A 15,709-nucleotide genomic window follows, 5' to 3' on the forward strand; every position below is an offset into this window, starting at 1 on the left:
CCTAAGAAAAGGACCACATCTCCATAAAAAGGAGACTAAGCTCTCACCCATGAAGGGGAAAGGGCCAAAAGGCAGCACCTTCCACAAGACACAGGCTAAAGGAGAGATCAATCCCCAACTCAAAAGCCCTGTTGAAAGTGATTCCCCTAAAAACTAGCCTGCTAAAACGCAACCAATGTGAAATAGTAGCAGCAGTGACACTGCAAGTCCATTCACCTGCAGAGCAGAGAATTCAATGGATACTACAGCAAGCTGACCAAGGGAAACTGCCTAAGGTTCAAAACAAGCCCAATGACCAAAGGTACTCGGAAAACCTGGCCAACCAAGACCAGGTCAAGTAATCTGACATAGCCCAAGTTTCCAGGAACTCGGGAACCCCGAACCAACCCTGGAGCCTAAAGGTTTGGTAACACCCCACAACAGGATCCACAAGGGAAAATGCTGAGTGAAACTCAGCAACTGGAAGCCCCAGGGAGAACAGGTCCGAACCCCCAATTGTTTAAACAAACAATACCCGCAAACTTAACACCCCATCTGAATAACAACCCAGACCACAATATCCAGATCAACCCGGATAACAAGAAAAACTTGCAAGTCCTGACCAAAGGAAGAGACCACCCCATGCCAAAGTCCCACTCTCCAAAGGAGCTAAGGCGGTAAAAGTTGTACAACGATGCTAGAACTTCTAGACGCACCAACAGCCTCAGGACAATAAGGCAAGGGGATATCTCGAAGTCAAAACCACTCGAGCAAAGGCTGGTCTCCACATCACATGAAGACCACAGAGGAAGACCAAAAAGTCTCAGAAAAACAGCTAGACAGTACCCATGCAATAGCTCCAACTGGTTACATTCTGCAAACCATCCACTGCAAGGCAGCTGAACTACCCTTCAACTACTAGCTGCCGAGGACCAAGTCCAAAAGGACAATCCCCGAGCCTCAAGGCAAAACTGCTCACTCGGCGGTAAGGAGGCGCTAAGCCCTCCAACTTTCCACCATGTCGGGGAGGAACTCTAGGGTCCGACAATACCAGATGCAAGAGAGAGTGACGCAGCGTAAACTCCACTGACCCAGTCATCCAAATCAAAGGCTATAAGGACTGAGACAATCCTTCTGCCCTGCAGACCCACAGGCCATTTAGAATGCTTAGTTAAATGTAAAACAAATAACATGAGCACTCGGCATCACGACTGGACCAGCCAATCAGAATGGCGTCACATGTCTGAACAGCTACAAGACAGAACCGGCCTGCAACCCGGGTCCTAAGCGTCAAGCTGCATAAATCCTCCCTCAGAGGGGAAGAAAGGAAAACAGACAAACATAGGACAAACACTTCCGCAAAAGCAACAGAGTGTATCGATCCCAGTTTAAAATTCCTGAAGGAAATAATAAACAAATTAAAAGACATCCTAATTGGATAAAAAGAAAATATAAGGCAACCCATTGGTTAATGCCCAATAAGAAAACAGGCCTACCGCAGGACCAGCCAAACGGACCCCTAATCTTCCAAAAAACTGGAAAGGATCTCAAAAAGAACAGTCAGGAGATTACATCATCCCCACATGTCTAATGAGGTGCACCATTCAAAGCAGACTGAAAATTCCTGTATCCGAGAACAGGATAATTTCATAATTGAAAAATATGTCTGAGTAAGACGCGAAGGCGCGCAACTCTGTAACGAAAGGCACAACACTCAGGGACAGTTACACCCACAGGGAACTGTACAGGCCCACCCCAAGGCAGTAGACCTGGGACAATAGGGCATGAGCACAATCGCCCATAAACGTCTGGACTCTGCAGACGAATAATCGCCAAGAATATGTGGAAGCGAAAACGTGCTGCAACCTCCGGGGGGAACAAGCCGCCCTGCATGGAGGAATAATCATAATCTGGGTTACCCGCATGTGTAGAAGTATAGAGCGGTAGAAAACTTGCCTCTTGGAGGACAGGACCCCCAGAGGCGGGTGGCTCAGCTGACCCTTGATTCCCCGAGCCCGAGGAACCATGCGCTCTAATACGGCACACCGAACATAACTGATTGACATGTGTTAACGAGGCTAATCCAGATTCTTCCCCGGACGAAATTAGAATAGTGTCAGTATCAGAATCCTCCATAACTGAGTCTGAAATTTGAACAGTCTACGCATCAGAATCCTCCATAACAGGATAGAGAATATGCCAATAGGGACTATTGTAAGACAAAACAAAACGGCACCTGACACCCACAATGGCACTCACTACCTCCTATGAACCAGACGCCTGAGAACTAGAATTTCACAGTTGACACACGGTCAGGAATGCGGAAATGGAGACTCACCGAGACCCTTATGTTAAGTTAGTCCCGTAAGGTGGTAGCCTCTCGGGAAGACATTAGTACAGTACATTCACGAAGAAAGAAAATGAAACAATCTTACCGGAATCTACGCCGTGGAACAGGAACACGGCCCTTCAAGTGTGACGGATAGTATCATCGCCTCCGCCATGGACTTGAGAGAAGAAAGCAGGCAGCGGAGCGAAGTTCGACGCCGATTGCTTGAGGAGCTGTTAACATGAGTCGGGATTTGGTTTTGCAGAAAGACTCTTCCTGCCTCTCCGGACTCTAACTTTCATCCAAGCCCTCACTGATTACTCCTGTTCCATGACGAAGAGACAAATTAAATTCTGAGACTTCTCTGCCAACCTCCTGGGACGAAAGGCAAAAAATTACTGGGGGATGAGGGGAGTGGGAGGAGTATTTAAGCCTTTGGCTGGGGTGTCTTTGCCTCCTCCTGGTGGCCAGGTTCTTATTTCCCAAAACTAATGAATGCAGCTGTGGACTCTTTCCATTTAAGAAGAAAAGTATATACTTACCGTGTAAAACACCCATCCACATATAGCAGACATCCAAAACAGTACTGAAACGTATCAGCAGAGGTAATAGTACAAGAGTATATTGTCGATCTATAAAGGGAGGCAGCAGATGAATCCTTACCACCGATTTACAGAGAGCCTTATGAATAGATTTCCCATAGGTGAAAACATGGTATTATCAGGCAAAACTCCCTTCACATTCCTCAAACACTGTACTTAGAGAGGAACTGGGCTTTAATATGCTTAGAAGCGTCTTTCACTGAAGAAATCAAGCACATCATGCTTCACCACCTCCCAAGGAGGCAAAGTTAGTAAAACTGAGGTATGAGTGAGGTGGGAGGTGTTTTTATAGGCATTTGAGGTTTGGGAAACTTTGCCCCCTCCTGGTAGGAATGTATATCCCATACGTCACTAGCTCATGGACTCTTGCCACCTATATGAAAGAAATGGTCATTCCTAATTCATTTGGTATCCTGGTTACACATACATAGTGGAAAGATGCAGGTAATCTTATACATAAATTAGTCACAGTTTGTCAAATACCCAGTTACGTAACCACATTTAGAATACAACCCATGCCAGCATGCAACACTCAGAAATCATTATGTATGCACCAAATTGAAAAAAATAAAATAAAGACAAATCAAAACTTTATTTAGAAAGTAGTTTTAACAATTTTGAAATGCCAAAAAAATATAAGGAAGTTCAGGACAAAACAGAGAAACAAACAGTGCTTGGACTCATGGATAACACATTTTTTTTTTTTTTTTTAAAAGAACTGCAATAGGCAACTATTTATACCGTGACAGACAGCGTCCATAACTAATTTACATTTTTATTTGCAGGGTGTAGTGCTTAAGCTCTGTAAAATTATTATTTTGTCCAATTTTATTTTCACGCCGAGTGTGCTCCAAACATATCTAAAATGAAACAAAAAAACTATTAGTATACAAATTGTTTTATATACAATTACACTTTTTAATTATAAGAGTAAAAAGGAGCTGAAGTTAAGTTTTTGAATATTTTAATTTTCTGTCAACAATCAACAGATTATATATTATTCATACATTTTCGAGCACAGCACAAATGTAAGAATGTTAAAAAAAGCAGAAAGATATATTTATTGTTTCAAATTTAAAGAGACGGTTTCAAATTAAATTTGCTTCATTCTCTTGTAATCATTTGTTGAAGAGTACATCTAGGTAGACTCAGGCGCAACAATGCAATACTGGGAACTAGATGAACACATTGGGTGAGATAATGACAAAAGGCATGTGTGTACAGCCACCAATCACCAGCTAGGAAAACTACCTAGGAATATTCTTAAACAACGGTTACCAAGAGAATGAAGCAGATTTGATAATAAATGTGAATTGGTAAATTGTTTACAACTACATCTTTTATCTGAATTAAGAAAGTTTCATTCTGAATTTACTGTCCTTTTAAATAGTCAATGCAATGTTAAAGGGATGTTAAACCGTCTGTTACATTGTTGTAATGAAAGCACTAAGCAGTTGCTTATAAATAATATAAATCATTATAATGTGCATTATTAATCCATTTAAATGGATTTTACCCATTATCTATTTTTTTACACTACATTTGTTCTTCCTGTCACAGCCCTGAATGGAGGAGGAGGACTTTGCAGGAAGTTTTATCTTAGTCTCATGTCATAAAACGTCTAGGCTAGTGAATAGACTAGAGATAACAGGGATTAAGATTTTCTCCTGCCCAGAATTGACAGAATAAAAACTTAGGTTTTGAAAATCCTCTTAAAACACTGGGCAGGGCTACTCCGAGAATTTCTAAGTGCTAATTTTGCAAGAAAACAAGTTATTTGCTGTTTTTTTACACAATCTTTTTCTTTTTTATATTTACTTTGATTTAACATATATGTGGTAGTAACATATAGAACTTGTGAATACACTGCCTTGTGCATTTTTTATATAAACAACCCTTTGCCTCCAGTTGGTAACAGTTTGCATACAGCCCCGCCCAAACATTTTGGTAGCAGAATGGCACTTGGATAAAAATGCTGGCAAATAAAATGCTTAGGAAAACCGTTCAGCCTGGAGAACAGTTGAAGCCTACATTCTTATCATACATACTAGTGGTAAAGCCCGGCACGGGCCAAAATGTTTAATGAAAGAAATATATCTATCCCCCTATTCCCCTGTCTCAGTCCCGGTCCCTATCCCTCTGCCCAGAGGCAGAACTTTTTTTCACTTTCTGCAAAGAGATTATTTTAGTAAAAAAAAAGCAGTTTAAAATTACATTGTAAATTAGCTGCAGACAAAAAAAAAATGAAATTATAAATTGTCAATTGAATAAATTAGTTTCCTTTTCTCTTGGTCTAACATGGAAATTTAGTAATAAAAAATGTTGCAATGCTCATATGAACGTCTTACATTAAGAAATCACAGCTTTGCAGACTGGGAAAGGCTAGGGGGCGGGTTTGAAGAAAATCTGAGAGCCAGTCAACAATAAGGGCTAGATTTATCAACGCTGAGGCGTACAGGGGCGCGTATACGCGCCCCTGTACGCCTCAGCTCGCCTATGGCGGGGCGAAATTACCCGCAGGTAACTAACATTGCACACAAGCGCAATTTTGCGCTCGCGTGCAATCCCGCCCCCTGCCCATGCACAGCCAATCACGCGCGGGCAGGAGCTGTCAATCTCCTCGGTCGGACTCGACCGAGGAGATTGAATTTCGCCACAATAGAGGTGGCGTTGATGTTAGGGAAGCAGCGGTCTGGTGACCGCTGCTTGAAAAATCCCGGCGAGCAAGTTCTTGAGAGAACTTGCTGCCGTAGGGGCTTAATAAATCTAGCCCTAAATGGTCTTCTGCTTTGCAGCGCTACTGCATATTTGGCTGTTCTCTTGAAACTGTTGCTGCATGTGTCCTGTTCTTTCTGCAGACATGATGCATTTTCTGCGATGACATCTCAGATCACTGCATGTTCTGCCTTGGGGTGACCCTAAATCCCTATCCCTCTGCCCATGTCCCTATCCCTCTGTCCATGTCCTCAAGCTGTCTCGCACTGCAGGCTATGCCCGCAACTGACAGCGACGGACGCTTACAAACGCGATTATAGTATAAATTAAATAGCTTTATTTAAACGCTATAAACAATTTTTGCATTCACAAAGGTTAAAGTGGTTTGTTTTGAGTTTGAAGGAAACGCAAATTGGACTTTAAGTTCTGCTCACTGCTGGTACACAGAACTCCTACTGCTTTAAGGACAGTGACTCACAATCATAAAAACAAAACTGTCAGTCTAAAATACCCTCTTTTAGATGCAACAAAGAAAATATATAGGACTTTGGTGTCATTTTAGTTCAAGTAGGTTAAAAAAGAACAAATGTATTTATGAATTTTATATATGTATGGGAAAGCAAACTGAAGAACTTTGTAAAGTTTGCATCTACTTAAAGGGACATAATACCCATATGATAAATCATTTGAAAGTGATACAGAATAACTGTAAAAAGCTGACAAGAAAATATCACCTGAACATCTCTATTGTAAAGAAGGAAAACATTTTTACCTCAAAAATGTCTTCATCTTACAAAAGTAAGTGCTGTGTGAACAGTTTTTCTTCAGCTACTATCCAGCTGCAGTCACTCAGCACCTGCAGTGCTGATGTCGTGGTTTGCTTTACTGTGATCTCATAAGATTTCATAGTAAACTTCCTTAAACTGAGTAGGGAAATAACATAACTGTGCCTGCACATGGCAGCTGCATGCTCCCTTGCAAGTCCCGGGACTAGAATACTGATTGGCTATTAAAGTTCCTTGGCTTCTGAGAAAATTTTGAGGTAAAAAATCTTACTTTTTTACATAGAGATGTTCAGGTGATATTTTCTTGTCATCTTTTTACAGCAATGCAGCATCACTTTCAGGTGCTTTAACATTTGGGTATCATGTCCCTTTAAAGAAGGCAAACAGTCAACATCCCACCAATAACAGAGTCATTCTAAGAGATATGAGAGGTTCATTTAATATTTAATAATGTTAAGAAGAAGCCGTCCTACCAGGTTCTTTCAGTAGCAGTGGATCCCCAGCCAGTTCTACTGCACTATTCTCTTCGCCATGTAAATTCAGTATTTCATCAGACAAATTATTTTTTCCCTCTTCTTTCGCAATCTCCTTTATTAAATCTGCCTATGGATCAAATTAGTTTTGTCATAATCACTGTTAAGTATAAAAGAATGAAAAAATCTCGTTTGCACTCAAATTAGGTTACCTTGGACATAGTAAGTGATAAATCCTCAACTTTAACAAAGTCATCTTCATCGGACTTCTGACTGAGGTTTCCAGAACCAGTTTCCTGGTTTAAAAAAAATATAATATATAAATACACAAATACATGAATTTATGATCCATCTATATAAATGACATACATATTTTGCCTATATATATTAATTTACAATACAGAATAATTATCTAAAAAAAAAAAAAAAAGTTGAATTCTATTTTTCCACAAAAAGGCTCTGTATTAAACTATTTAACCCCAATTCTCCCTCTCAGTTTATACGTGAGCATCCATCCTGGTAAATATCTTATTTTGGTAGCAAGTAAAATATACATATCCATAGGATAACAATGCATGTCCACAACAAAAGTTTAAAATACTTGAAAACTAAGTGTCCTAAAACATGGGTGGTTTTATAGATGGATATATATATGCATACATATATAAAGAATATGTCAAAATACATATTCTATTTGCATACTATATTGCCTCTCAGACACTGACACCATCACTGTGCATGTGCAACCCACTAGAAGCACTAACCAATGCTCAGTTATAAAAGAGTAGCAAGAGCACCTACTGTTTTATTTCTGGCATTAGCAACCAGCAAAGTGGGGAGTCCAGTGATATCATCCATAAGTATACAAAAAGGGAGTGAGGCTAATATAATATTTTTAAATTAAAAGGCAAAGCACTGCTTAAAGGGAAAATCTAGTCAAAATTAAACTTTCATGATTTGGATAGAACATGCAATTTTAAGGAAATTAATTTACTCCTATAATCAATTTTTTCTTTGTTCTCTCTGTAAATTTATTTGAAAAAGCCAAAATGTAAGCTCAAGAGCTGGCCCATTTTTGGTTCAGCACCTGGGTAGCGCTTGCTGAATTGTGGCAAAATTTAGACACCAATCAGCAAACACTACCCAGGAGCTGAACCAAAAATGGACCGGCATTCTTGATTTTTCAAATAAAGATACCAAGAAAATTAAGAAAAAATGATAATAGGAGTAAATTAGAAAGTTGCTTGAAATTGCATGCTCTATCTGAATCGCGTTTAATTTTGACTAGACTATCCCTTTAAATTAAATAATTGCTTAGTCCACACATCTATAGAAATGATTAACTGCTAATATACTATGAAAAATGTATATAAAAACGAAAAAATATTCATAGCTTACAAATTCATTAACTAGTACAGGGGATTCTGTGGCAGGACTCCCAAATTCAGAGCTATGAGGTGAGGCTATTGGCGATTTGTCATCAGCTGCCACTGTTGCTGATGAGGCTTTGTCACTGTTTTCAGTCAGAGGGAAGGTAGGAGGTACAGACTCAGTATTTACTTGTTCTTCAGGCAATGTCAGTTCTTCAACTAAAAATAAATAAATAAAAAAAATAAATATTTTCCCCCCAATGTTAAATATAGGAAAAAGTCAGACTTTTTACTCATCTGCTGCAATTTCTTATTTTGACAACAACAATGAAATTGCCCACTGAGACTGCCCATAGTTAGAGGTAAGGAAAGAGATGGTAACGAGACTAATTCTATTTAAGCATTTCGCTAATTATGTAATGAAGGATAAGCTGTAGAAGAGTTATCACTGGTCTACTGACACCAAGAGTCAAGCTGTGCAGAAACAAAAAACACCCCTTCAATGACAGATATGATAACGGTGCTCTGCCGAAACGCATTAGATGACAAGGGACATTTTTTCATGATGTCAGTTCAATATGCTTGTTTATTCCATGCTGTTTATTTTAAACATTTTTAGAGCAGGTTATGATTAAAGGTTTCCAGTTTGTGGCCAAAAAAGCCAAAACTGTAGGAAATCATGTTGCTCCGTATTTTCTAAATGCTAAGAAAAGTAGCACCTGGCTGAGTAGAAGACAGTGTTTCTACCACTGTAGGGCCACTAGATGTAAGACTTGTGACTTTGTGACAGAAGGGGATACTTTTATCTCAAGTGTTACTGGAAAGGAGTATAAAATATATGACACACGTAATTGTAGATCCACAAATGTAATCTAACTCCTAACCTGTAGGAAGTGCCAAATACAGTATAGTGGAAAAATGACTAGGATGCTAAAAGATAGAACTCTGGAACACATTAGAGATATTGAGAATTCTGATGTATATACACCAGTAGCCAAACACTTTAAAAATAAAATTATGCTTACCTGATAATTTAATTTCCATCTGTATGAGGAGAGTCCACGGCTTCATTCCTTACTTGTGGGAATTCAGAACCTGGCCACCAGGAGGAGGAAAAGACACCCCAGCCAAAGGCTTAAATACCTCCCCCACTCATTCAGCAGAGGGAACAAGGAACAGAAGAAGAAATATCAGGGTATAAATGGTGCCAGAAGAACAAAACAAAATTTAGGTCTGCACAACGGAGAAAATGTGCGGGGGTCGTGGACTCTCCTCATACAGATGGAAATTAAATTATCAGGTAATCATAATTTATGTTTTCCATCTTAATATGAGGAGAGTCCACGGCTTCATTCCTTACTTGTGGGAAACATATACCCAAGCTTTAGAGGACACTGAATGAAAACAGGAGGGTAAAATAAATTGGCGGACCCTATTCTGAGGGCACACAGCCTGCAAAACCTTTCCCCCCAAAAGCTGCTTCAGCTGAAGCAAAAACATCAACTTTGTAAAATTTTGAAAAAGTATGTAAGGACCACCAGGTAGCCGCCCTACAAATCTGCTCCATAGAGGCCTCATTCTTGAAGGCCCAAGAAGAAGCCACAGCTCTAGTTGAATGAGTGGTAATCTTCTGAGAAGGCTTATGTCCCGCTGTCTCATATGCTAAGCGGATAATGCCCCTCAACAAAAAAGATAGGGAAGTGGAAGAAGCCTTCTGCGCTTCCCAGAGTAGACGACAAACAATGCTGAAGTAAGTCTAAAATCCTTCGTAGCATGAAGATAGAATTTCAAAGCCCGAACCACATCAAAATTATGAAGTAATCGCTTCTTTGAGAAGGAAGGATTAGGACACAAGGAAGGAACCACAATTTCCTGATTGATGTTGCGATCAGAAACAACCTTAGGGAGAAACCCAACACAGTGCAAAGAACAGCCTTATCAGCATGAAATACTAGGTAAGGAGGCTCACATTGCAAGGCCGCCATCTCAGAGTCTCTGCGTGCCGAAGCAATAGCCAATAGAAAAAGAAACTTCTAAGAAAGTAACAATGTCCACTGAATGCATGGGCTCAAACGGGGTCCTCTGCAGAACCTTAAGAACCAAATTTAAACTCCAAGGAGGAGCAGAATGTCTAAACACAGGCCTGATTCTAGACAGAGCCTGAACAAAAGACTGAATATCAGGAAGCCCAGCGAGCCTCTTGTGCAATAGCACAAAAAGAGCCGAAATCTGTCCCTTTGAAGAACTAGCGGCAAGTCCCTTCTCCAAACCATATTGAAGAAAGGATAGAATCCTGGACACCTTGACCTTATAACAAGGGAATCCACGTTCTTCACACCAGAATAAGTAGGTCCTCCACACTTTATGATAGATGCAACGGTTGACCGGCTTTCTAGCTTGAATGAGAGTATCACTCACGCTCTCAGAAAACCCTGTCTTGGGGCTAAGCCTAGGCTTTCAATCTCCACGCAGTCAGCCTGAGAGAATCTATATTTTGATGAACAAAGGGACCCTGTTCCAGCAGATCTCTGCGACAAGGTAACCTCCATGGAGGAGATGAAGACATCCTCACCAAGTCCGCAAACCACATCCTTTGCGGCCACGACGGAGCAATTAGAATAGTCGAGGCTTGCTCCTGCTTGATGCAGGCAACTACTCGAGGGAGAAGTGGTATTGGAGGAAAAATGTAAACTAGGTTGAATTCCCAGGGAACCGCTAAGGCATCTATCAGCTCTGCCTAGGGATCCCTGGACCTCGACCTATATCTGGGTAGCTTGGTATTGAGTCTGGATGCCATGAGATTGATCTCCAGCGCCCCCCCATCTGTTGTCAATTTCCGCAAACACCTCGGGATGGAGAGACCATTCCCCCGGATGAAAGGATTGTCTGCTGAGAAAATCTGCTTTCTAGTTGTCCACACCCGGAATGTGGATCGCTGACAGCGAACAGTTGTGGGTCTCCACCCTGTCCAGAATCCGAAATACTTCCCTCGTGGCTATGGAGCTTCTCGTTCCCCCCTGATGGTTGATGGAAGCCACTGAGGTAATGTTGTCCGATTGAAATCTGATAAACTGGGTCAAACCCAGAAGAGGCCAAGCCTTCAGAGCGTTGAAGATTGCTTGAAGTTCCAAAATGCTGATCGGGAGAAGAGATTCCTCTCAAGTCCACCGGCCCTGCGCCTTCCTGGAGCCCCAAACAGCTACCCATCCTGACAGACTTGCGTCAGTAGTCACAATCTCTCAGGATGGTCTAAAAAAAGTATGTCCCCTGGGACAGGTGATCTGGACAGAGCCACCAATAGAGGTGGAACCTGGCGAATGGAATTATATCTATGCTGGACACCATGAGCCCAATCAACTCAATAAAGGTCTGGAGGGCAAGACAATTGGAAGTAATTTTGCAATGTCTCTGGTCTCTAAGAAATATCTTCATAGATATGGAATCTATTATCGTGCCCAGGAATTCCACTCTGGTACTGGGAACCAGATAACCCTTTCCTAAGTTTATCTTCCATCCATGAGATTGAAGAAGTAGGAGAGCACTCGAAAGGTCTACTGCCAGGCGGCAGGATGGAGCCTACTAAATAAGGCGCTACTGCAATACCTCTGGATCTCGCCACCACGAGCAGAGCCCCCAGAACCTTCGTAAAGACTCTTGGAGCAGTAGCCAGACCAAAAGGAAGAGCTACAAACTGGAAGTGTTGATCCAGAAAAGCGAATCTTAAGAACTTGAAGTGATCCACATGAAGGTAAGCATCCTTCAAGTCTATCATAGTCATGAACTGTCCCTCTTGAACTAAGGGAAGAATCGACCTTATCGTCTTTTGAACGATGGCACAGACAGAAACTTGTTTAAGCGTTTTAGGTCTAGGATCGGGTGAAACATACCCTCCTTCTTTGGGACCACAAAAAGTTTTGAGTAGTATCCCAGACATCTTTCTGTTAGAGGTACTGGCACAATCACTCCTAGGGAGGAGAGATCCTTTACGCACCCTAGTAAAGCTTCTCTTATTTTTGGTCTTGAAGACAGGTTTGATAAGAGAAAACTGCCCCTGGGCGGATGAGATTTGAAACCTATCCTGTAACCCTGAGCAAAGCCCTCCAGAACCCAAGGGTCTTGCAAGTCTCCCAGCAAAGCCTCCGCAAAGCGAGATAGTTTGCCCCAACACGATCCAGCGATGGATCTGGGCCGCCCTTTCCTGCTGATTTTGTCTCGGCAGGCTTCTTGTTCTGCTTGGACTTATTCCAAGACAGATGATTTCAAAGTTCCCTTTGACTGATCAGGCTTCACAGCGGGCTGCTGGTGTTGGGATTTATCCAAACGAAAGGGAAGAAAATTAGGCCCCTGTCCTTTAGGTTTGTTCTTCTTATCCTGCAGTAAAAAGGCACCCTTGCCCCCAGTGACCGTGAATATGATAGAGTCCAGTCTTGGACCAAAAAGAACCTACCCCTTAAATGGAAGAGAAAGCAATCTAGATTTTGAAGTCATGCCAGCAGACCAAGACTTCAGCCTATGGGCTAGAACAGAAAAACCTGATGTCTTGGCAATCAGGCAAATAATCTGCATGTTTGCATCGCAAATAAAACAATTAGCTACCCTCAAGGCCTTTATTCTTTCCTGGATTACATCGAGGGGAGTCTCCACCTCGATAATCTCCGATAAAGAGTCACACCAATAGGTAAGCAGCTCCAGCCACCGCAGCTGCAGGCTGAAATGAAAATCTTGTGTGCTGAAACATCTTTCTCAACAGAGTTTCTAGCTTCTTATCCATAGGTTCCTTAAACAATGAACTTTCCCATAAAGGGACATTAAACCCCAAATTTTTCTTTCATGATTCAGAAAGAGAATTTTTTAAACAACTTACTAATTTACTTCTATTGTCTAATTTGCTTCATTCTCTTCTTTCCTGAAAAGCAAATCTAAATAGGCTCAGTAGCTGCTGATTGGTGGCTGCCCATAGATACCTCGTGTGATTGGCTGACCCATGTGCATTGCTATTTCTTCAACAAAGGATATCTAAAGAAAAAAGCAAATTAGATCATAGAAGTAAATTGGAATGTTGTTTAAAATTGTATTCTTTGTCTGAATCATGAAAAAAATTTTTTGGGTTTAATGTCTCTTTAACCCCTTAATGACAGAGGACTTACCAGGTACGTCATAGAAAAACATTCCCTTAATGACAATTGACGTACCTGGTACGTCCTCTGTTGTTAGAAGTGATGCCTCAATATTGAGGCATCACTGCAATCCCTTAATTTTACCCACCGATGCAGAAAGGGCCACTCTGTGGCCCTCTCTGCATCAGACTATGGCGATCAGGCATTCGTTGGTGGGTGGGAGCAGCTTCTTTGAGGAGCGTTAAGGATATGCTCCATATTTCTGTTACTTACTTTCAGTTATGCTAATTTCGCCGGTTGCGGCCGGAATATGCCCGGAAGAAAAAGAAAAAAAAAAAAAAAATCAATGCAGATGCATGGGGATCTTATTTGTTTAGTAAGGGATCTGGGAGGGGGAGGGATGTAGATTATTAAGGGGGGCCAGCTACACTACAGAAAACAAATTTTTAATCTAAAAAAGTTAAAAAACAAAAAAAAAAAACGATTTTTGGGGGCAAATTGGGTACTGGCAGACAGCTGCCAGTACCCAAGATGGTGGCAAATAGGTAGAGGGGGAGGGTTAGAGAGATGTATGGGGGGGATCAGGGAGGTTGTGGGGTAAGGGGGGATGCAGACTGCAGACAGTATGAAAAAAAAATTAATAAATGATTTTTATTTCAGTACTGGCAGACTTTCTGCCAGTACTTAAGATGGCGGTGACAATTGTGAGGTGAGGGAGGGAAGAGTGCTGTTTGAGGGAGGTCAGGGGGGGATCAGGGGGTGGGATGTGTCAGGTGGGAGGCTGATCTCTACCATAAGATAAAAATTAACCCTACAAGCTACCTAATTAACCACTTAACTGCTGGGCATATTACAAGTGTGGTGCGCAGCAGCATTTAACGGCCTTATTATTACCAAAAAGCAACGCCAAAGCCATATATGTCTGCTATTTCTGAACAAAGGGGATCCCAGAGAATCATTTACAACCATTTATGCCATAATTGCACAAGCTGTTTGTAAATAATTTCAGTGAGAAACCTAAAATTGTGAAAAATTTAACAGTTTTTTTTTATTTGATCGTATTTGGCGGTGAAATGGTGGCATGAAATATACCAAAATGGGCCTAGATCATTAATTTGGGTTGTCTATTACACTACACTAAAGCTAAAATTAAACCTAAAAGCTCCCTACAAGCTCCCTAGTTAACCCCTTCACTGCTGGGCATAATACACGTGTGGTGTGCAGCGGCATTTAGCGGCCTTCTAATTACCAAAAAGCAACGCCAAAGCCATATATGTCTGCTATTTCTGAACAAAGGGGATCCCAGAGAAGCATTTACAACCATTTGTGCCATAATTGCACAAGATGTTTGTAAATAAATTCAGCGAGAATCCTAAAGTTTGTGAAAAAAATTGTGAAAAAGTCAACAATTTTTTTTATTTGATCGCATTTGGCGGTGAAATGGTGGCATGAAATATACCAAAATGGGCCTAGATCAATACTTTGGAATGTCTTCTAAATAAAAATATATACTTGTCAAGGGATATTCAGGGATTCCTGAAAGATATCAATGTTCCAATGTAACTAGCGCTAATTTTGAAAAAAAAGTGGTTTGGAAATAGCAAAGTGCTACTTGTATTTTTTGCCCTATAACTTGCACAAAAAAAAAAAAAGAACATGTAAACATTGGGTATTTCTAAACTCAGGACAAAATTTAGAAACTATTTAGAATGGGTGTTTTTTGGTGGTTGTAGAGGTGTAACAGATTTTGGGGGTTAAAGTTAGAAAAAACATAATTTATGCTTACCTGATAAATTCCTTTCTTCTGTTGTGTGATCAGTCCACGGGTCATCATTACTTCTGGGATATTAACTCCTCCCCAACAGGAAGTGCAAGAGGATTCACCCAGCAGAGTTGCTATATAGCTCCTCCCCTCTACGTCACCTCCAGTCATTCGACCAAAGACCAACGAGAAAGGAGAAACCAAGGGTGAAGTGGTGACTGAATTATAATTTAAAAAATATATACCTGCCTTAAAAAACAGGGCGGGCCGTGGGCTGATCACACAACAGAAGAAAGGAATTTATCAGGTAAGCATAAATTATGTTTTCTTCTGTTATGTGTGATCAGTCCACGGGTCATCATTACTTCTGGGATACCAATACCAAAGCAAAAGTACACGGATGACGGGAGGGATAGGCAGGCTCATTATACAGAAGGAACCACTGCCTGAAGAACCTTTCTCCCAAAAATAGCCTCCGAAGAAGCAAAAGTGTCAAATTTGTAAAATTTGGAAAAAGTATGAAGCGAAGACCAAGTTGCAGCCTTGCAAATCTGTTCAACAGAGGCCTCATTCTTAA

At 41.0% G+C, this 15,709-nt stretch overlaps 1 protein-coding gene across 1 annotated transcript in view; it reads right to left on the minus strand.

Annotated features, from left to right (window-relative positions):
* Nucleotides 1-3,483: 3,483 nt before the first annotated feature.
* Nucleotides 3,484-15,709, minus strand: part of PCM1 (pericentriolar material 1) — a 1,063,655-nt gene continuing 1,051,429 nt past the window's right edge. The window contains exons 27-30 of the mRNA XM_053700258.1: nt 8,282-8,472; nt 7,096-7,179; nt 6,884-7,013; nt 3,484-3,770 (exon numbers count right to left, since the gene is read on the minus strand). Coding sequence (XP_053556233.1) covers nt 3,745-3,770; nt 6,884-7,013; nt 7,096-7,179; nt 8,282-8,472 — 431 coding nt within the window. The 3' untranslated portion in view covers nt 3,484-3,744. The remainder of the gene's footprint in view (nt 3,771-6,883; nt 7,014-7,095; nt 7,180-8,281; nt 8,473-15,709) is intronic.

The sequence above is a fragment of the Bombina bombina genome, chromosome 2 (assembly GCF_027579735.1).
Source record: "Bombina bombina isolate aBomBom1 chromosome 2, aBomBom1.pri, whole genome shotgun sequence".
Classification (NCBI taxonomy): Eukaryota; Metazoa; Chordata; class Amphibia; order Anura; family Bombinatoridae; genus Bombina; species Bombina bombina.